At 46.9% G+C, this 22,167-nt stretch overlaps 2 protein-coding genes across 4 annotated transcripts in view; one reads left to right on the plus strand and one right to left on the minus strand.

Moving 5' to 3' along the window:
- ANKRD13C (ankyrin repeat domain 13C) overlaps positions 1-13,620 on the minus strand; it is a 50,459-nt gene extending 36,839 nt beyond the window's left edge. Inside the window, exon 1 of the mRNA XM_005285504.4 lies at positions 13,260-13,620. Within this exon, the coding sequence (XP_005285561.1) occupies positions 13,260-13,620 (361 nt within the window). The remainder of the gene's footprint in view (positions 1-13,259) is intronic.
- CTH (cystathionine gamma-lyase) overlaps positions 13,582-22,167 on the plus strand; it is a 76,486-nt gene continuing 67,900 nt past the window's right edge. Inside the window, exon 1 of one of the 3 annotated variants that reach the window (XM_065554035.1) lies at positions 13,582-13,974. In XM_065554035.1, the coding sequence (XP_065410107.1) occupies positions 13,582-13,974 (393 nt within the window). Of the gene's footprint in view, positions 13,975-17,339; positions 17,408-22,167 lie in introns of those variants that run through there. The other 2 variants (XM_005285505.5, XM_065554036.1) reach the window with 2 other exon arrangements.

Genomic DNA, 22,167 nt, shown 5'->3' on the forward strand with positions numbered 1-22,167 from the left:
ACACACACACACACACACACACACACACACACACACACAAGGTGTGTGTCTGTCTGTCTGCTATGCTTCTCCCCTCCCTCGTGTTCGTGCTACCTTGTATGAGAGGCTACATTAACAACGTGATAACCCTGGAGGGCTCAGCCAAGTGTTAGTTCATCATTTAGCAGCAAGGCATTCCCTGGGAAATATCCCACCCTCTTCCACCCTCTAACTTCACCACCTCAACCAACTTTCACAATCATCATAGCCGTGAACAGTATTAAATTGTTTGTTTAAAACGTATATTGTGTGTATATCTATATAATATATAGTTTTTTGTCTGGTGAAAAAAGTTTCCCTGGAACCTAACCCCCTCATTTACATTAATTCTTATGGGGAAATTGGATTCACTTAACATGGTTCCACTTAAAGTCGCACTTTTCAGGAACATAACTACAACGTTAAGCGAGGAGTTACTGTAGCTGAATGGAATTTATAAAACCACCAGCTTCTGCTCTTCAGAATGATCAAGGTGATTACACGAGTGCCAGCAAAATGCTTATTAAAAAAGGGTAGCTCAGGCCTCAAGGTGTAGAGTTCAAGAAGTTTATAAAACCTAATAATAATATAAAATGTTTCCACTAATTTGAAGTCAACACTTTTTTTCATTGAAATTTAATGTCCTCCAACAGTGTTTGCTACCCAAATACCACACCTTTGTTAGTGCATAAGAACTAGAAATGGAGATCAATACTTCCCTATTTTTCTTATTGCTACACACATCCACTAGAATTATACTATCTGCTCCAAGCTGAATGAAATGAGTAGTAAAGTGTCATAAATAAGACTCCTTCAGGCAAAAATTTTCAAACCTGAGTGCATAAAACTAGGCTTCTAAATAAGTCCACACTTGAAAAATCAGGTCAAATTTATTTAGGAGCTTACTTTTAGATATACATTTTTTAAAAATCTTGGCCAAAGGTTTTACTTTTAACACAAACATTTTTAATGCAGTTTTAATTCTGACAGTTTCTCTTTCATTATTAGTTGGAACAATTATAGTGTATAAGACAGACAATGCAGCTATGAAGTTCTTTGAGAATAACCATACTGACTCAGCAGAGAGCTTCCATTACTGTTTGCAAATCACATGGTCGATGGGAGTGCAGCCAGCACAAACCCCAGGTCTCACTCCACAGGCTGGCCTCTCAACATGCTGATGTGGCAGCTGAGGCTCCCTGTTCACATGGGTGCCTAGAACTGAGGCTCCTGGGGGGAAGGGTGGGTAGGGGTCATGGGCCAGAGGAGTAAGGTTGATGGGGGGGCCCCATGCACCCTTGAGGAAAAAGGAAGGTTCAGGCTAGGGGGGAGGGGAGTGGAACTGACCCTTTTTTCTGCCTCGTAGAGGTGACGCCATTTGGACCTGGACCAGGTTTGCCGCTCCCCCCCCCATTTAATAGAGTCCCATCATGAGTCAGAATTTAGGGGTGGAGGATGGGGGGGGGAGGGAGGGGGAGGCAGGCCAAACTTCAATAAGTAGCATTGTGACCTTACACACAAGGTTGCAGCACTGCTCAGGTTTTGCATCCTAGATAGTTGATGTTCTCCTGGACGGTCATGGCAATCAGACATGTGGGGCTTCTGGGAGGTGTCCAGTTTCTCAGGTCCCTTAAGGAAGGTAAGGAGCCCTCCCAATTTCCATAGTGTACAATGCCCCAAAATTCTTCAATCCGGCCTTGGGGGAGAACATAAGCAAAATTCCTTAATTCATTTGAAGTTCTGGTGTTTAGTATGAACTGGAGGCTAATTGGGTCAGTCCAACAGGAACTTCTCACCCTCTTATAAAAAATGAAATACAAATAATCAATATAGCTATGCTAATGCAACATCAACTTTGCACACACAAAAAGCAAGAAATGCCCAATTACCAACAGAAATATCAACTTACCCGTACTGCAGACATGTAGGATTTTCTATTCCTATTTTTTTGGCTACATGACTGTGACACTCTCCAGGCGCACCCAGGATTGTAAGGCACCTTGCTATCACCTACCCTTAGCGTGAAGAACCGTGTCAACTCTCTGACTCCACTGGCAACACAAGCACTCTCTCTTCTTAGCCCTTCGCAGGTTCCACTTTCCCTCTACACTGGTTAGCAACAGGCATACTCCAACTCCCAAGTCCTCCGAGCACCTCCCGGAAGTGTCCAGCCCCTGGTCCACTGAACAATCACAGAATTCACAGATTCACTACTCCCAAAGGAACAGTATGCCCAGCTTACCAGTTACTCCTTAGATCACAGCTCCACTTAACACACAGCACATTAGGTATGTTTACAGTGTAAATGAGCAAAAGTTTATTTAAGTAAAGATTCTAATAACAGCAAGTAGAATATTGGAAACAAATGGTTACATATTAAATAAAAACGTATTGCATTCTAGAACCTAGATTTAACTAGTCACTGTCATGTCTTATAGAGCAAAAGCTCACCTAAAATCCTTCCAGCATGTTACAGGCAGGCTTGGCTATGATCTCCTGTTCATGAGAAAAGCAATGCTGTCAGCTTGCCTCCTCAGTGAAAAGATCCAGGGGGTACTTCTGCACCCCACATATACTCCAACAATCCATTGCCTTTACTCAAACAAGATACCATCCCACGGTTTTATTTCTTCCTGTAAACTTCCTCTCGATTAGCATTTCGAATCTGAATGCAAACATACAATGTCCGCATAGGGAGGTAAGTGTCTATTGGCTCCTTCCAGGTAGGTGATAGTCTTACACATGTCACCTTCTGTTTACCTGCCTCAACTCAAAAGGTTTAGAGAACATAATTTCCAGTAGAGATACACAATTTCTTAAATATTATCTATACATACATTTTGAAATTATTATGACAACCAGCGGGCTACTGGCTCACAGTAGAAACTTCACATACCACCCTTTGGTGAATTATTATGCATATCCCTGATCTAGTAGGATCCCTGTAAAACTCCATGCACCCCGTCCCCTCTGCCAAATGGCATCAAGAAGCCCCTGGATCACAACATGTAGTATATTTTGTAGCGCTGTCATGAAGTATGTACCATGAATTATACAGAACATTGTTGTTCTGGGTTAATGTATTGGAACCTTACCTTTTGAATTCCCTGACTGATTTTATTTGTGCAACCTAATGTTGCTATATTTTTCCATTTAACTGCATATATTTAACTATTCTATTGATTTTTAGCAAATTTTTTTATTGAAACTAAAAACTAATAGAAACCCTAAACTTGCATTTCTTGTAACTATGTGTAAGTCTGGGTGCACTTGTTACTTTAAAGCAGCACTGCAGAAAACAGAAAACAGAAAGTGCTAGCACCATATGCAAGGAAGTGATATAATTTCTTGGTATACTTTTGTAAGAAATAACCCCAAAAATTCATAGGCTATCTCTAGGCCAGGGGTAGGCAACCTATGGCATGCGTGCCAAAGGTGGCACACAAGCTGATTTTCAGTGGCACTCTCACTGCCCAGGTCCTGGCCACTGGTCCGGGGGGGCTCTGCATTTTAATTTAATTTTAAATGAAGCTTCTTAAACATTTTAAAAATCTTGTTTACTTTATATACAACAATAGTTTAGTTATATATTATAGTCATATAGAAAGACTTTCTAAAAACATTAAAATGTATTACTGGCACACGAAACCTTAAATTAGAGTGAATAAATGAAGACTCGGCACACCACTTCTGAAAGGTTGCTGACCCCTGCTCTAGGCACTAAGTCAATAGCTTCATATCTATGGCTTTAAAGCAGACATCATAAAATCTCTGGCCTAGACAGGTGAACAGTCACCAACAGAGAGGTTATAAATGCAACTTCATGAATCAGTCAAAAAGATGTGCTGTGAAAACCATTCCTCTCTCTAGGTCACTAACAGCATCCCAGACTGGTATGTCCTAGTTCCTTATGCAATATCAACTCACAACAGCCAAGCTAACAATCACTTATTATAAGAATATTTTTGTATCAAACTATGCTCTCTGCAGAATGCAGGAAATGGCCACTTAATTATGTGACCTCATACAAGGAAGTAGCCATTCTACAATAGAATAAGTTTAACATCACAATCCAACACAAGTGATCTAAAAAAATAAATAAAAAAAATATGAGTCAGGAGTGAGCAGGGATTTAAAAGTCCACTCACCTATGCACCTGTGGTGAGTACGAATCTTTTCCGTACAAATACCATCAGCTTCTGTAGAATCTAAATTTTTCATTTAGAATATTAAGCCTTATGATTCCAAAAATTCTTCCAAATGTCAACCAAGCATATACTCACTTACAGAAAATTGACTTCCCAGTCTGCACACAGGCAGAGCTCCAATGCCTGGGATAGGTCTCAGCACTTTGCCAACCTATAACAAAATGAAAACTAACCAGAGCCTTACTACTTTTCATAAGTGGTATTCAGAACTCTGACCAATTTCATTCTACCGGTCACTGGGAAAGCTCTCAGCAACAGATGCAGTCACTGGAAATAGTCAGCAGGAAAAGGGACTTAAAATAAATTAAAAGATCATGGAAGAGCAGAGTATTGCTCTTATTTATTATTTGAATTGTGCTAGTGCAAAGGAGCCTCAGTCAGAGACCAGGATTGTGCTAGGCACTGTACAAGAACATAACAAGTGGGGTCCCTGCCCCAAAGCTCTTGCAGACCAACTATAAGACAATAGAACAGGTTGATATGACAGATGAGGGATGACAAGGAAAAAATGAAAGATACACATTACGTTAGCCAGGAAGCTAGAGGAGAGGTAAAGTAACAGATTCTCAACTGTCATTACAAAAGTCAGGAGGTTCTAGTGTGAGGAAAGTCTGGGGTAAGAAAAGAGAAAGTTCTCCTTTTTCCCCAGCAGCCAATTTATCAGACAGAGGCTGAAGCTCCTTAAGCAAAATCCAGGAACAGTACTCTAATAGGAATCCCAGTACCCTCACCTTTGACTGCAATTTGTTCAGAAAAATATCTTGGCTTCTCACCTGGGCATTGCCTCTGAACAATAAGGCCACCATTCTTTCACATTGGTCCTTAGTCTTCAGTCTATTAGATGCCTGGCCTACGTTTCTGTGAGTAGAGGAGCATGGAGGGAGAGGGAACACTGATGGGATAAGTTAGAAAAAGTTTGGTCGAGGGGGAGAGTCATGAAGGAGATAAGTAAGGGGAAAATGAGGAAACAGTACAAAGCACAACATACGAAGATGCAGAGGGTAATGAAGAAACATTATGGTCTATTATGAGAAGAGTGAAAGCAAATGGAAAGGTAGCATAAAAGCAAGAAATGCAAGTTACATTGTAAAAAAATTATATAGATACCCGCCTAACAACATACAACATTAGATGAAGTGCACAAACAGAACATTATTTTACTACTATAAATTGAAAAGGGGTTGCTTGAAGATGGGATAGGAGCCTGCTGGCATAGGAATCTTCCACACTGAACAACAATTGAGAATTTGTTTTTAAAAAGCCATGGTACTAACACCTTATCATTCAAAAGTATGCTGATATATGGCCAAATTTTGAGGGCCTTAACTAACCCTCCCATCTTTTATTTTTTAAATCAAGCCCACTAAGTTTAGGAAACTAGCACTCTAACCTATTTAAGGATGTGAATATACTGCTTAAAAGTGTGAGGAATATTTACTTGAAAAATGCTTTAGTTTGGAATTAAGAATTCATAATACCATATTATGCACACAGCGCTAGTAAATGAACGAAATCAGACAAAAGTGCTTTTTTAAATGTTACAAATACTGGAGCATCTTCTACATAATTATCACAGGATAAGATACTCTAAAATGGGGCTGTGGTGATTAATTGGTTTGAAGAGGGCACAAGGGAAGAGGCAGTGGAGTAGAGTAGTATTTCAAAAGTGTGATATCAAAAGACATGGCTGGCCCTGGACCAGATTATGCCGGTAGGAGCACTAAGGTTGAGACAGCTTGAAAGATAGCAAGAAAATTTTATACTCATTTGCCATTCCAAAAGCAAGTTCAATCATATGACTAATAGAATGATATAAAAAACAAACTGACTTATTAAAATTGAGTGATGGGGTTCTGAACAAGCTATAAACATTGTAGAAACAGCCAAGAGAGCAAGGAAGACCAAAAATAAACCAAAAGCTAATGCACGTGCTAAGGTTTTACTTGCAAAAAGGCTTTACATAACAGCAAGAAGTTGTGTAAAATTATGCACTTCCTATTGCCTGAATGTAAGTGTTCATGCCAGGTTCTGGATGGTAGTCCTAAGAGCTGAAGTCTTCTATTTTGTTCACCACAAAACAAGTTCAGTATAGAAAATGGCAAACTTTTTCCATGCTTCCCAGTCAGTGTGCCTCAATTCTGACCAGGAAAGACCTTACCTAGGTTTGAAAGGAGATGTCAACCAACAACATTTATATTGTGGTAGCACCTGAAGGCCACAGCTAGGTTTGTCCCTAATGTACTCAACACTGTACAGACACAAAAGTGACTGTCCCTGCCCCAAAGAGCGTAATTAACCCAAGAGATCCTGTTTCTCCCTCCCTTGCCCCAAATATGCATTTCTTACACAAAATTAAGCCTAACAGATCTGAAAACAAAATGAGAAGCAGAGGATAACTCAGCAATCAATGGATCCTAAAACTCAGTAGATGCAGATGAGGTAAGTTTCCCATTAGGGCATTAAAAAAAGCAAGAAGCAAGTTTTGAGTCCCAGGAATTAAAATACTTCAGCTCTGTATCAAAAAGAGTGAACACATTTAAATTATGACCTGATCAAAACAGCATGAGGTGTGAGACTTAAAGAAATGACCTTAAAGAAACTAAGAATTCAGTTTGATTTCAGCATGAACAGTGGAAAGATAGTACAATCAAGGATTTTTGTATCTACAGCCCATAGAAGAACTAAAGAAAGTAAAAGTCAAGATGGAAATTGCACCCAGTCACCATACACGCTTAGAACAATGTTTTAATGGAAAGGTGTCTAACAAATATTCTCTCGCCCCTAAAAAAGGAGAATAACTATTCCAGTACGAACTACGAGTGACTAGTTTGTAACATATTACCACTGAAAACCAACCAGGGCACAACTTTTTGCAGAGCACCTCCACTAGCCAGTTCATTAGCCTAATCTAAGAAACCTACAGGGCCTGACTTTGGTTTGTTGGAATGGAATTAAATTCCACCAGGGGTAAATTTAAGTCTCAAACTGATAAAATGCCAAAATTGTTTTACAGCACACAAAATTCTCCTAGGTGTCGCCTAGTACCAGTAAATTGCAAAAAGTCTCAGCCTTACTATCTAATTAGTATCCATGGAATTTGAATTAAAAAAAATCAAAACAGAATTCCAGATAAATGGAAACAGGCAATCCTAACATACAACAGTCTTGAAGTCTTATTGAACTCCATATTAAATGTGTCAGTCACCTAAGGTTTATTAATTATGGCACTGAAAATAAGGCTTCTCAAGAGTATTATCAAGTATCAGTGTGTACTATGTCTAGGGAAGCTATAATATAGATTTTTAAAAAATTGTGTTAGGATTGCTACTATCTAATTACAACTAAATTAAATTACAACTACAGTTGATAACTAAAAGTCTAAAATTTTACCCGTTTTTAGAAATTCTAATGCAAAATTAGTAGCAATCAGAAACCATGTGTAAGAGCCATGTAGTAAAGTTAACTTTTCTTACTCAGCCAGAAATACATTTTGTACACCATAAATTATGACAAAACTAAAACCAGCTTTTTATGATACTTCACTGTAAGGAATTCTGATTTAATACTATTAGAGCACTAACATATGCATCACTATTGTAAAATCTGTATTGTAAGGGAACCCATTTTATAACAGAATCCATTCTATGATAGAAGCACCAAGCAAGTCACTTATGATATAGGAAGTTACTGTAAAAGGCTGTAAGACCCTGCTTTTTACAGTGATTGAGACTACATACACAAAAGGGACAGAGACTAAGCTGCTTATTACTGGAGTGATACAAAAAGAGGAAATGAAAGTAGTACAATGTAGTACAGAGGTGGGCAAACTTTTTGGGCCGAGGGCCACATGTGGGTGGGGAAATTGAATGCATGGCAGCGGGTTGGGGTGTGGGAGGGAGTGCGGGGTGTGGGAAGGGGTGCGGTGTGCAGAAAGGGGCTCAGGGAAAGGGATTAGGGCAGAGGAGGGGTGCGGGATGTATGAGGGGGCTCAGGGAAGGGGGTTGGGGTGCAGGAGGGGTGTGGACTGCAAGAGGGGGCTCAGAGCAGGGCCTTGGGGTGCAGGAAGGGTATGGGGTGCGGCAGGAGGATCAGGGCAAGGAGTTGGGGTGCACAGGGGTGCGGGGTGAAATGGGGAGCTCAGGGCAGGGGTGGGGTGCAGGGTGTACGAGGAAGCTCAGGGCAGGGAGTTGGGGTGCAGGAGGGGTGCGAGGTGCAGGCAGGGGGCTTAGGGCAGGGAGCTGGGGGGGGTGGGATGCAGGCGGGGTTTGGGCTCCAGCCCGGCACCGCTTACCTAAACCAGCATTGGGGTTGCAGCAGCGCGTACCGGGGCCAGGGTAGGCTCCCTGCATGCCTGCCCTGGCCCTGGCCCCCCGCCGCTCCAGAAAGCGCTGCGGCCCCTCGGGGAGGGAAGGGGACGGAGGGCTCCGCTTGTGCTACCCTTGTGGTGCCTCCAGGTACCTACCCCGAAGCCCCCATTGGCCGTGGTTCCCTGTTCCCAGCCGTGGTTCCCTGTTCCCGGCCAATGGGAGCTGCGGGGGGCGGTGCCTGGAGGCAAGAGCAACGCAAAGAGCCCTCTGCCCCCTCACCCGGGGGCTGCAAGGACATGGTGCCGGACGCTTCTGAGAGTGGCGCAGGGCCTACGGCGCCATAGGGGGCAATAACCCGGGCCGGATCTGGCCCATGGGCCATAGTTTGTCCACCCCGATGTAGTATATATAAATAAGGAAGGAGGAGCCTCATGCAACATCCTTGGACTTGATGCAATTTAGAAGACGGAGGAGGTATGTTTGGAAGAGAATGAAATACCAAACACGTGACAAAGTATTGTTGTAACTGTAGTGATACCAGGATATTAGAGAGACAAGGTGGGTGAGGTAATATCTTTTATTGGACCAACTTCTGTTGGTGAGTCAGACAAGCTTTTGAGCTTCAGGCTCAGTTACTTATGGAAAATACAGATTATCAATCATCAGGTTCATTCTCATTCCACACTTTATTTTTCCAGCCACCACCTTAGTGGATCCTAAAAATTGTCATGTATACCATGCATCTGATGCCACAAGTTCTAATTAATATTGCCAGCTTTGGAGAATAAGCTACTGGATCATTTATAGTTTTACAACTATTAAGGGTCTGACATGCATAAACTTTTAACATAAGTTAATTTGTACTAACAGCTACTTAAATGATTATGTAAACTTCAAGTGGCTGTTGTTTGTATTAGTGTAAGAGTTCGGAAAGAGCAAAATCAAATTAGTTTGCAACCTGTCATCATAAAACAACTGATAGACAGACCAAATTAAGAGATTGAAGTTCACTAGATATTGATTCTTTGCACATTTAGGATCAGACTTTCATTGGGGGCTCATCCAAGCTAGCACTAGTGCACATGCATGTTTTAGATTCCAGGGTTTGCATGCACAAAACATTTTTATAAGTATATATGCAAAATCCAGCACCTGTACAAGTAGAGATTCAAAGGCTCTAGCTGCAAGTGTTTGTACACTTTTGATTCACTATTATGAAAATGCTGGAGTCTAAAAACCAAATTAATGGTTTTCATGGAGAGTTCAGCACAAAAATCCATCTTTTCCCTTAACATGATGCCACAATGCATATAAAAACAGCCATAAAACAAGCTTCTGACAACCAATGAAGCTCTTTTGGAATAGTAAAACCTATCTTACACAACCGTCCAAGGAACCAGAAAGAAAGTTACCTAGAGTCTGTAAGGCTGAATAAAGTTGTACCTTAAAATTTGTATATGTAGAGTCACCCTCCCTGTAGGCACCTGCAGACCTTGGAAGTGCAGGCAGATCCCTTCCCCCTCTCTCCTGCCCCTCACATTTTTCCAGTTTTATCCTCTATTTATTTAATCGGAACCCTTCAGCTTTAAGATGATAATTTAAAGGACCTTGATCAGGCTTTGAAAGTTCAAACCTTATGAATCAGGGAAGGAGGCAAGCCTTCACCTTTGCCACTGCTATTATACAGCTAGAAACCATATTCTATTAGGCTACATTAGTGGGGCAGTAGCACATGTGTTTACATTATGATAGCTGTATCATAGCAAAGGAAAGATTTTTTTTATTTAAAAACAAAATTTAGAATTTGTAAAGTGTACATCACAAGTTACAGGCCCTACACTTGCATTAAAAGAGAAATCCTCATATTTCCCCCCACATATCCTCTTTTTTCCTACCCATAACTTTAAAGAATATTTTTGGAGGACTGTTGTGTGCAAGAGTTTACGTTACAATCACTCATCCAGAGTGTCTTTCAGCTGGGGAAAAACTCTGCCCAAATCCTTCCACTCAAGTCTTAGAGCATGTGCGGAAGTGATTTTTCAATCACTTATGACTATTTTTCCCCAGCCAAAACTGCTCTATGTCCAGAGGTGAATTTGCACAAACATAGAACATCAGCAAGTTATGAGCATGTGAAAATATGTTACATATTGGAAGCTTTTCCAACCTTACACTACAATGCAACTCACTAAACTGCGCTTACATCAAGAGTTTCAGGATGAAAGGCTTCACTCTCTGCTGTTGTGGGGCAGAGAAAGGGGGAGGAAGAGAATGAATCCTACTTTTGCAAAGAGATAGAAAAATCATAGTAAGCGAGTCCATCCCTAACCGCCAGGTTCCACACAAGACTACCACAAATAGAGATAGCAGAAGAATAGTGTCAGGGAATCCACTTGGATTAGAAGTAGGAAAGAATCTGCCCCAAAGGATCTATCCTGACAAACTGGAATAGGAAATCTTGAAAGGAATTCACTATAAAAATGGGGTAGACAAGATGATGAGGGCCTCACCACAGGGGAAGGGAGAGTGGTCCACTAAGAAGAACTGGCAGTGATTATTCTTCTACTCAACCCCATGAATTCTGGCCAATCCAGTGGTTCTGGATGAGAAAAAGACCTCCTAGGGAAGCAATATCCCAGGATTCTCCTCCAAATTCTGGACTGTCCCAATCCCACTGCTCCTTAAAGTTGGCGTGTGACAGCCGTACTCCAACATTCCCCTCTTTTACAGAACTATAATAAATTTGGTGCAAAGTATGCCTTGTGAGGTATCATTTGGAAACTCATAACTTGCTGATCATTATCGTCCAGGTAAAGCGTGTGTGGCAATACTGCACGTAAAGTTACAGGATTCCTCTGTATGCTATTACTCAACATGTTCCAAGTCTGGGGGGAAGCAGCCACAAACCAGTTTCCCAGAGACAAAAGGCTATCCAATGCCTCAGCCAGGTGTCAGCAAAACCAAATGGACCACCACCTGGTTAAGTGGTCATTCTTTGGCAGGAAAGAGGATGTGGGTGAAAATCTACATCTTGACAAAGGAACAGCTGGGGTTTCCCATCCACATAGGCTGTCTGTCTCCTGAACCACAGCAAGAGATGATTCTCAAAGAAGAGAAAGAGGTAGAGAGAGGAGATGCCCCAAATTATTCCTCCTTTTTCTCTATCCCCGGCATCCACACCACCTGAAGAACAAAGGAAACAGCTTTGGATTGGGGGAGGGATCCTGACTGAAAGATTCAGCCAGTAAGAATGCTAAAACATGTGGTGAGAGACCTTTGTTTTGAATTCACTCTAGCTTGTTAAATTTGGCATTAGTTGAGATTTACTTTTATTTTCTTCTAACCAATTCTGATTGTTATGCTTCATTACTTATACTCACTTAAAATCTATCTTTCTCTAGTTAATGAACTTGTTTTATCTAGACAAGTGTGTTTGGGAAGCTCCATTTGGGATAACAGGATTTGTGCATATCATTTTCTATTAATAAAATTATGGACTTTATACGAACTTGTATTATCCAGGACAGTGCTGGGCAGTACATGAGGTACATTTCTGGGGGAAAGTCTGGGGCTGGGACTTTGCTGGTGTTGCTCTACAGTGTGATTCAAGGGTTACTGACTGTAGCAGTCTTGCAGTATAATTTACATGAAGGAGGCAGTGGCTTTGTCGACACTGGAAACTGAACAAAGACCTTTATTGTTCAGGGGTGTGAAATAACCCCCCCCCCCCCCCCCCAACAACAAAAGTTTTGCTGATGAAAAGCTGTGAACAGTGGTGTGAACAGAGGTTTGCCGGCAGGCTACTGTCGCTTGTAGGGAGTGGAAGTTTTTTGTCGGCGGGACAGCTCTCCTGCTGACAAACAGTGGCTACACTGAATGCCTTTTAGCTGCACAGCTGTAGTGGCACAGCCTTGTTGCTAAAAGGTGCGCAGCATAGACAAAGCCTTAGTGTGACCAGACCAGCAAAGCAGTGTAAAAGGCACCCCAGGTTAGAGAACTGAGAGGGGACAGCTGTTTATCAGTCCAGATTGTACCCTATGTAATGTCACAGGGTGTCTGAATAAAGAATCGCCCCCTAGAGTATATGGGGGGGAAATTAAGAAACTCACTGTCATCATCTTTCTGACTGATCCTGTAGTTTCACATATGGAAAGGTTTTTCCACAAGGGAAGGGAATGGAAGCCACGATAATGAATCGCACAAGTAAATAGGAAGGAATGGGGGAGTCTCTCTACAAGCAGCGTGGGGCAGAAATATCTCCCCACTAATCCATCTGCACTATGTCCCAAGTGTGGACCTCCGTTTGGGGGTGCTTCAAAGAAGAACCCACTACGATTGCTTTTCTGAGGTGCAATCCCAAGAAATGGGAGACATGGCTGTCCTTCTGGCCAAATGTCTTGGGTCTGGATGAGGGGGTTCCTGAAAGTAACTTGGGAAGCAACCTATGGCACACTGCTCATGGCCATCTTTCTGGGAGATGCCCTGGCTGTAGATGACAGAGGGATGGGTGGGTTAGGGAGGATGCATCCATTGGAATATGGGGGAATTCCCAAATAAAACTGTCATCCCGCCTGTCCTTCTGGCAGCTCGAGGGCAGAGCACAGGGATGGCGGCGGTGGGCGCTCTCTGAACGGGATGGGGCAGCTCTCTCCTAGGAGCGGGGATGAGGAGGATCTCTGCGGGGCTCTGGCTGCTGTCCGTAGGCGCGGGTCGGGGCAACACTCACCGTGACTGTCCTTCTGGCCGATGCCCTGCGTGCGAATCAGTGCCGAGAGCCGCCTCACGTCCCCCTTGAAGACACACTCGTGCACCGGGAAGTGCCCCGGGCACTTGTCGGCCTCCGCGGCGGGGCTGACTGCCCCCGGGGTGGCGGGGGCCGGGGCCCCTTTCAGCTGTAGCCGGTGGTGGTGGTTGCTGAAGATACGGTGGCCCCCGGCGCGGCCGCCCTTGCCGCTGCCCCCACGGCCCCCCGTGAAGACGCCTCCAGGCGCGGGCGCCGCCTCCTCTTCGCCAGGCTCCAGCAGGTCCCCGTCCTCCTTGCTGGGCTTATGGTCCCTGCGCAGCGAGCGCAGCTTCTCTCCGGTCATCGCCAGCGGCGGCCCCGGGAACGGGGGGGCCCCGCCGGGGAGACTCGCCGCAGCCGGGGGGAGCCGGAGCCGCTGCGGGGGGACGAGGCACTCAGAGCCGCGGCGGCGAGTCCCGTCCCGTCAGCATCCCCGCCGGAAACAGCCCGGACCCAGCAGGCTCAGGGGAGCCGACAGCCAGCCTACCTCCCTCCCTCCGGCCGCTCCGCTCAGCGGCCCGGCCGCGCCGCCATCTTGTCGAAGCGATCTCGCGAGAGGGACGCGGCAGGAGGAGGCGCGAGAGCGCCGGCCACATCGCGAGAGCACAGCGGCCCGGCTGGGCGCGGAGAAGTCGGCGTGGAGCTGGCAGAGGGGCGGGTGAGTCGGCGCCGCGCGGGGAGGGGAGTGGGCGGGGCGTTGGGCGCTACGAGGGCCCCGGCGGGCTCTGGGCTGTGCGGCTCGGCGCCCCCTTCCAGCGGAGACAGGCAGGACGCTCGCTGCCAGGCGTGGGCTACGCTAGTCACAGCTCAGCCGAGCGGCCATTGCCCTGTAACCCTTGGTGGCGCCCCCGCCCCTGACAGCGTTGTTACAGCTCCAGCCTTGTCCCGGCTGCGCGTAGGACTCCGTCGGCCTTGGGAGCGCTGCGGGGCTCAGACCCGAGACAGCCCCACACGGCCACCGGCTCCTTAGATAAAACAGCCGATGCTCTTAGTCCAGGGTGGTCCCAGTCATAGGCGTGCACAGCACATTTCATTAGGGTGTGCACCCAGGGAATTTGTTTTTTAACGGCGAACATCATAAAGGTTGGGGTGTGGGAGGGAGTGTGGGGGTGTGCTGTGTGCAGGAAGGGGCTCAGGGCAAGGGATTGGGGCAGAGGAGGGGTATGGGATGAGGGGGCTCAGGGAAGGGGGTTGGGGTGCAGGAAGGGTGCGGAGTGCAGGGGGGGGCTTAGGGCAGGGTATTGGGGTGCGGGGTGCGGCAGGGGGGCTCAGGACAGGGAGTTGAGGTGCAGGAGGGGTACAGAGTGCAGGCAGGGGGTTGTGGGGCAGGGAGTTGGGATGAGAGGTGCAGGCAGGGGGCTCAGGGCAGGGAGTTGGGGTGTGAGGTGCAGGCAGGGGGTTGGGGTGCAAGGTGCAGGCAGGGGGCTCAGGGCAGGGAGTTGGGGGGCAGGAGGGGGCTCAGGACAGGCAGTTGGGGTGCAGGAGGGTAGGCTGTTTGCAGGCAGGCCCAGGGCTGGGGATCTGGGCTCCCCCGTCACGGCAGGCAGGCTCGGGAGCCAGGCAGAGGGGGCCGGGCTGGGCGCTTGGAGCCAGGCCAGGCAGAGGCAGCTGGGGCGGATTGCAGAGGGGCCGGGCTGCTCCCAGGGCTGGACTCAAGGCCGAGGGTGCCAGGCCAGAGCCCCCAAACAGCGCCGGGGAGCTGAGCTCACAGCCAGGATGTGCGGGGGCCTGTGGGCCGGGCTCGCCCCTTGCCCCGAGCCTGCTGGCTCCCGGGCCCCACTTAAGGTGGGCTGGGCTCAGGAGCGGCCTGACCCCCCCCATCCCCGGGTGGTGCCCGGGCCCCCAGCCAGCACAGGGAGCCGCAGGCGGGTTGGGGCCCTGGAGGGGGGCAGCTGCCTTGGGGGGGGGGGGCTGTGGCAGCACCCCTGCGGGCCACCTTAAGTGGCTGTGTTGGTGATGCTGGGTGGGAGGCTGCCAGGGAGCACATGGGGCTGTTAAAGCAGCCAGCCCGGCCCTGGGGAAGGGGAGCCCAGCTCAACAGAGTGCAGGCAGGGGGCTCAGGGCAGGGAGGGGGGTGCAGGAGGGGTTCGGGCTCCGGCTCGGCCTGGCACCGCTTACCCACAGCGGCACACTCCCTGCCTGCCACTGCCCCATGCCGCACCACTCACCACGTCCCCGGGAGAGGGGAGGGGCGGCACAGGGCTCTGCATACTGCCCTTGCCATGCCTCCAGGTACCTCCCCTGAAGCTCCCATTGGCCGTGGTTCCCCGTTCCCGGCCAATGGGAGCTTCGGGAGGTGGTGCCTGGAGCAAACCCCTCCCCCCCCCGGCCCCAGAGACATGGTGCCCTGATGGCTGCTTCTGAAAGCAGCGTGGGGCCTGCGGCACCACGGGGGGCAAATCCTGCGGGCCGGATCCACAGCCCTGAGGGGCCAGATCCAGATCCGGTCCATGGGCATTAGGGTGTGCCCGGGCACACCCCATGCGCACGCCTATGGTCCCAGTTCAGTCCGTGCTGTAGTAACCAGCCTGCTAACTGGTCACACTTATACTATGAGAAAAAGGTCCTACCTCGTAGCTTGGCCTGGTAACCTACTTTGTCTACAGTAGGAGTTTAACACACCTATTAATACAGCTTATCTAACATGTTAAATATACCTTCCCCTTCCTGTAAATATGACCTGTGGGGAGACAAATAGAAGTGTACCACTGGAAGGGACCTCAGTAGGTCATCCTGTCCAGTTCCCTGCACTCAAGGCATGGTCTACTTATACATAGTCCCTCCTGACAGGTGTTTGTCTAACCTGTTCTGGAAAACCTCAGTTTGGCTCCCTTTTTCTTGCTATATTTGCAGAACATAACTGTCCACATTCCCCTCAGCCCAGAGAGAAGGGCACAGTGTGTTCCACTTCCAGCTTCAGCAACCGCACCCCCCCTTTGGGGCTGATTGAGAGAACCATCAAACCTGTCGTGTGGATAAGTAAGGACACAGCATTGTTTTCAGTTCACAGTAGAATTTGCTGTGCCGGAAGTTACAGGAAACCTTTTTCACTCATTTGAAGAGAAGCAGCATGAGTCAGTAAACTAAGCATGTCTGTAAGAGCCAGGAATTCTCATGTTCTAATCCTGCCTTTGACACAAATGGTGATCAAGTCCCTCAGTTCCCCCATCTATAAAATTAAGATAATATACATTACTGCCTTTGATATTCTGAGGTTCAAGCTATTCAACACTTTAGGATGGATAGCTTTTCATAAGTGCCAAATCTTGTTTCATGGTACAGGTGTAACTGAACTGTACAACAGTAAAGTTAACTTTAATTGATTAGTGCATCTTGTAAACAAAATAACATTGTGACCCCCCTGGGACTGTCACCTGACGTGTTGGAATTACCTCTGAGCCCGTTTTCCCTGCCAGCTTGGGACTCCAGAACCCTGCCTTGTTGAGCCAGACACGCTAGCCTGCTGCAACACAGACCCAGGTCTGGTCCATGCCCCCAAAGCTGCAGACTTTAACCAAAAACTGCTCATCGGGTCACCTATCTCCAACACCCAGTTCCCAATGGGATCCAAACCCCAAATAAATCCATTTTACTCTGTATAAAGCTTATACAGGGTAAACTCATAAATTGTCCGCCCTCTATAGCACTTAGGGTGACCAGACGTCCCAATATTATCGGGACAGTCCCGATTTTAGGGGACTTGTCCCGCGTCCCGACCTTACATTGGTCGGGATGTCTGGTCACCCTATATGAGGGGGACCGCGGTAAGGCGGCGCCGCTGGCATCACTCACCTTTCCTCCCTGGGCCAGCGCGCAGCTGAGCTCCCGGCACGGCGGTGCCAGCCCACAGGGCCCGCTGCCCAGCTGGCAGGAGCCTGCAGAGCGCAGCCCTGCCCCTGCCCCGGGCACACAGAGAGGCAGCGAGGAGGTCTCGCTCCGCTGCGTGCTGCAGCGGGGCGGGGCTTGTAGACTCCGGCAGCAGGCGCCGGGCAGAAAGCCCTCCCCTTGACCCGATCCGACCCTACCCTAGGATGGAGCCAGAGGGACTGGAAGGGACCTGCCTGCTGGATGCTTCCTGGGAGTTGCTCCAGGTAAGCACTGCTGGGCTCACCTGGCCCCCTGGCAGGTCCCTCTGAGGGGGCTCCCCTCAGCCCCACTGCCCTCAGCCCCCACCCTGACCCTGTTCCCTCAGCCTCCCCCACAGTGTCCCCTCTGTGCCCCCCACCCTCAATCCACTGCCCTCAGCCCCCCTGACCCTGTTCCCTCTGCCTCCCCCACAGTCCCTCCCCCCCCCCCCCCCCAATCATCTCACCCTGCATGGATGTGGAAATCTGTCCCGGATTCCAGGCTGTCATTAGCCCCTGGGGCAAAAGATCAGCACAGGTTTCCAAAGGGAAGTTTGCAGCCTTTGCTCAGACCCAAACATTTTCACTTAAAAAAAAAAAAAATACCCAAACCAATCCTGACACCCATCTGCTCTGTCCAGATTTGCTGTTATCCCTGTTGAGGCCAAAGTGGTTTGAAAAATTAAAAATCCTTGACACCATGTGTTGCTTCCCCCTGTGTTGCTCGTTAATCTGATGGACATGCCGATAATGAATAAAGATGAATGCCCTGGGAGCAATGTGTCAGGCAGACAGTTTGTCAAGTAGGAAAGTGAATGCTGAAGCCCTCACAAAATGCAGAGGCTTTTCTTAACCTGAGAACTGAAAAAGAGCCAGATACCCTGCATGGGTTTGAAAGTGACAACAGCCTAGCGACTGACCAGAGCAGCATCAGGTTTAAAGTGACGAGGAGGGTCTGTGTCATGAAGTCTGCATTTCCACTGAGGACTCTTCCATCGCCAGGGTAGCGCTGGTGCAGGTCTGCCACCCGGCACAGCAATGCTGAGAGGTGCCAGTGTAGACTCTACCCACTGCCCTCAGCCCCCACCCTGACCCTGTTCCCTCAGCCTCCCCCACAGTCCCCCCTGTACCTCCCACCCGAACCCATGGACCTCAGTCCCTGCCCCTGTTCCAACAGCCTCCCCCACAGTCCCCCTGCTCCCCCCAACCCACTGCCCTCAGCCTTGCCCTACCCCAAATCTCTTCTTCAGCCTCCCCCGTCATCCCACCCCCATTGCTCCCCCTGCTGTCCCATCCCCTCAACTTCCCCCCATTCCAGTCCTGCTCCCCTCTGTCTCATCTCCTCCAGACCCTGTCCCTCTCCCCAACCCCCCGACCCTCCCCAGCCCAACCCCATTGTCTCCCCGGCCCCGCCCCACTCTACACAGCTCTCTCTACCCTGTCCCATTCATGCTCCCCTCAGCCCCTACCCACTCCCCCCATTCCAGTCCTGTCCCATCCCCCTTAGCCCCCCCGACTTCCCCAGTCCCAGTCCTGTCACCCTCAGTTCCTCCACCCTGCTTCCCCGGTCCATCCCCACACAGACACCGACTCCCTCCCTCCCAATCCCACTCTGTGGACCCACCACTGTCCCACTCAGGACTTGCAGGAAAAAGAAGCAATGGGCTTAAATTGTAGCAAGGGAGATTTAGGTTAGACATTAGGAAAAACTTCCTAACTGTAAAGGTAGTTAAGCACTGGACAAATTACCTAGAGAGGTTATGGAATAGCAGTCATTGGAGTTTTTTAAGAGGTTAGACAAACACCTGTCAAGGATGGTCTAGTTGTTATTACTCAGTCCTGCCTCAGTGCAGGGGTTTGACTAGATGACCTGTTGATGTCCCTTCCAGTCCTACATTTCTGTGATTCACATTGAATTGCCTTGTGCCACTGTCTAGTAGTAGTGGCACACAGTTCTCTGACATGCAGGTTTATAAAATTGTAGTTAATATACAGTTTAGAGCATAGCAGTTTTAAAGCTCTGCATGTTCAGACCAACGGAGCTGAAAATTGTGATCTACAGTATTCAAAACTATTAAGATGTGGGCTGAAATAAAATCAGCATGAATTGCTCAACAATATCAATGGAATCAGCATTGCGCTGCTATATATTGTAAAACATTACAGTGAAATCTTGCAAGTATTACATACCATGCCACCTTGCCCAGTGGTAACTAAGCATAACATGTTCCCGTTTCAACATTCTTAACTTGTATCCCATAGCTCCTAGAAGTTTTTTTTTTTTTTTCAAACACTGAATGCTGCTAAGTTATGAGTTTTAACAGGGTTTTTTTCTTTTAAACCACAGCACTGAATGTTATTCTAAAATTGTTTTCCAAATATTCTTAAACTCCCAGTTTATCCCCCGCTGATGTTCATTGTGAAAAGTATTGCAGGTCTAATAATAATAATGTTTGGCACTTTTGTAATTCACTGTCCAACATGTGTTTTGTGCCCTCCTCTGGTGGATTTTTAGAGGATAACTGTATAGCTACCAGCTAAGGGAGTTATATCTTGAACTCAAGTAGTAGAAGCTTATGCTTTTAAGTCTGGATGGCTCGGGTTCAATCTTTGGTGACTAGCTATGATGGAGATTGCTACACTTACAATCCCTTTAATCAGAGGTTCTGAATATGCTTTGTTGTAGCCAGAGCTAGCCTATAGTTAAGCAACCGAAAATTTAGAATGGGAAGTGTTGAAATGTTGGGAAGCCTTATAATTTTGCCAGTCTAGAACGAGCATCCCATCTGAGGGATGGGGGCGGGGAGAGAGGAGAGTGAGACAGGACCAGGAAACTGGGACAAGGAATCCAGAGCGGTAGTGGAGGGCAGTTGAAATCAGATGAGGAGCTGGGGCGGGTTAGACAGCAATAGGCTAGAGGGGACGGGGAAGAAGGGTCTTTGACTACTAGAGACCACTCCGTTCAGGAGCCCGGAATAGACCCAAGATTCCTGAGTTTCACAGTTCCTCTTCTGTCAGCAGATATCTGTGAAACCCAGTGGCAAAAATAGTGTTTCATCCCCCAATAGAGCTGATCTATCACATATAGGATGACAACCTACTGCCTCTGCCATCACTTACTCCATTAGCTCAAGTGGCAGAAGTCTGTGCAGTGGATCTAAAGGTTCATCGGCAGGGTTGGAACCATGCGAGTTTCACGATGATTCCACATGATAGAATTTCTGGGGCAGTTCAGTTTTGATTTTTACAAAAAAACCTGGGGAAATGCATACAGAAATAGGGTGACCAGATGCCTAAATAGGGGAAACTCAAGCAGGAGTAGAGAGGTTATTTTATCTCTGTATTTGGCACTGGTGCAACCACTGCTGGAATACTGTGTCCAGTTCTGGTGTGCACAATTTAAGCAGAATATTGATAAATTGGAGAGTGTTCAGAGAGGAGTCACAAGACTGATTAAAGGATTATAAAACATACCTTATAGTGATCAACTCAAGGACCTCAATCAATTTAGCTTAACAAAAAGAAGGTTAAGAAGTGACTTGGTTATAGACTGTAAGTATCTACATGGGGAACAAATAGTTAATAATGGGCACTTCAGTCTAGCAGAGAAAGGTAGAGCATGAGCCAACGGTTGGAAGTTGCAGCTAGACAAATTCAGACTGGATATAAGGCACACCTTTTAAATGGTGAAAGTAATTAACAATAAACTAAGGGTCATGGTGTTTTTCTAAAAGCTTTTTCTAAAAGCTATCCTCTAGGAATTATTTTGGGAAAGTTCTATGTCTGTGCTATACAGGCGGTGAGACCAGGTGATCCCCGGATCCCTTCTGGCTTTATAATCTCAGAACTAGGTACATCAATTCACATGCAAAATTCTCATTGAATTCAATAGGTGTCCTTGCCCTGTGGTTTGTGGTGTGAGGTGCAGCAGGGGCCGTACAACCCCTCTTGCAGTTTTCTAGGGCCCCCTCTCATGGCTCTGTGCACCTGTGTCTGTCATTGTCGTCCTCTGCCCTACCCCCCCCCCTCGCCCAATGTGTCCTGATATTTCACTCTTGCAATCTGGTCACCCTAATAGCACTGATGGAGAGAGATGCACAGCTGTTTTCTCCACAGTTATTAATCACTTACTCTGGGTATACTAATAAACAAAAGTGATTTTATTAAGTATAAAAAGTAGGATTTAAGTGGTTTCAAGTAATAACAGAGAGAACAAAGTTAGTTACCAAAAAATAAAGCAAAAACATGCAAGTTCAAAACTAATACATTAAGAAACGGATTATAGATAATATCTCACTCTCAGAGATGTTCCAATAAGCTTCTTTCGCAGACTAGACTCCTTCCTAGTCTGGGCCCAATCCTTTCCTCTGGCAGAGTCCTTGTTAGTTTCAGCAGACATCTTAGGTGGAAACTAGGGGTTTTCTCCTGACTGGCAGCCCCCTTTGTCCTGTTCCATCCCCTTTTATAGTTTGGCACAAGGCGGGAATCTTTTGTCTCTCTGGGTCCCTACACCTCCTTCTAAATGGAAAAGCACCAGGTTTAAGATGGATTCCAGTATCAGGTGACATGTTCACTTGTCCTGTGATACCCCAGCCTCCATTTTTCCAGGGCTGGGCCGCACATACCCGGGAAGGTTTGCAAGTAAACAGAGCCATTTACAGGTCATTGATTCTGAAGCACCCTTAAGGGTTTCTCCTAACTCCAGACATAGAAATAATACATACAAATAAATAGGATGAACACACTCAGTAGATCATAAATTTTGTAATGATACCTTACAAGAGACCTTTTGCATGAAGCATATTCCAGTTACATCATACTCATACTTATAAGCATATTTCCATAAAACATTAGAGAGTGCAATGTCACAAGCAGCTGTGTAATTAATGCAATCCCACAATGTCTTTTTTAGTCAGCAACTTTTCCACAGTAATCTCACGTTAAAGCAAGTCTTGCTTCTCCCTCATTGTTCCTGCTGTGGCACCGCTTTGATACAAAAGGGGAAA

The sequence above is a fragment of the Chrysemys picta genome, chromosome 8 (genome assembly GCF_011386835.1).
Source record: "Chrysemys picta bellii isolate R12L10 chromosome 8, ASM1138683v2, whole genome shotgun sequence".
In the NCBI taxonomy this organism is placed as follows: Eukaryota; Metazoa; Chordata; order Testudines; family Emydidae; genus Chrysemys; species Chrysemys picta.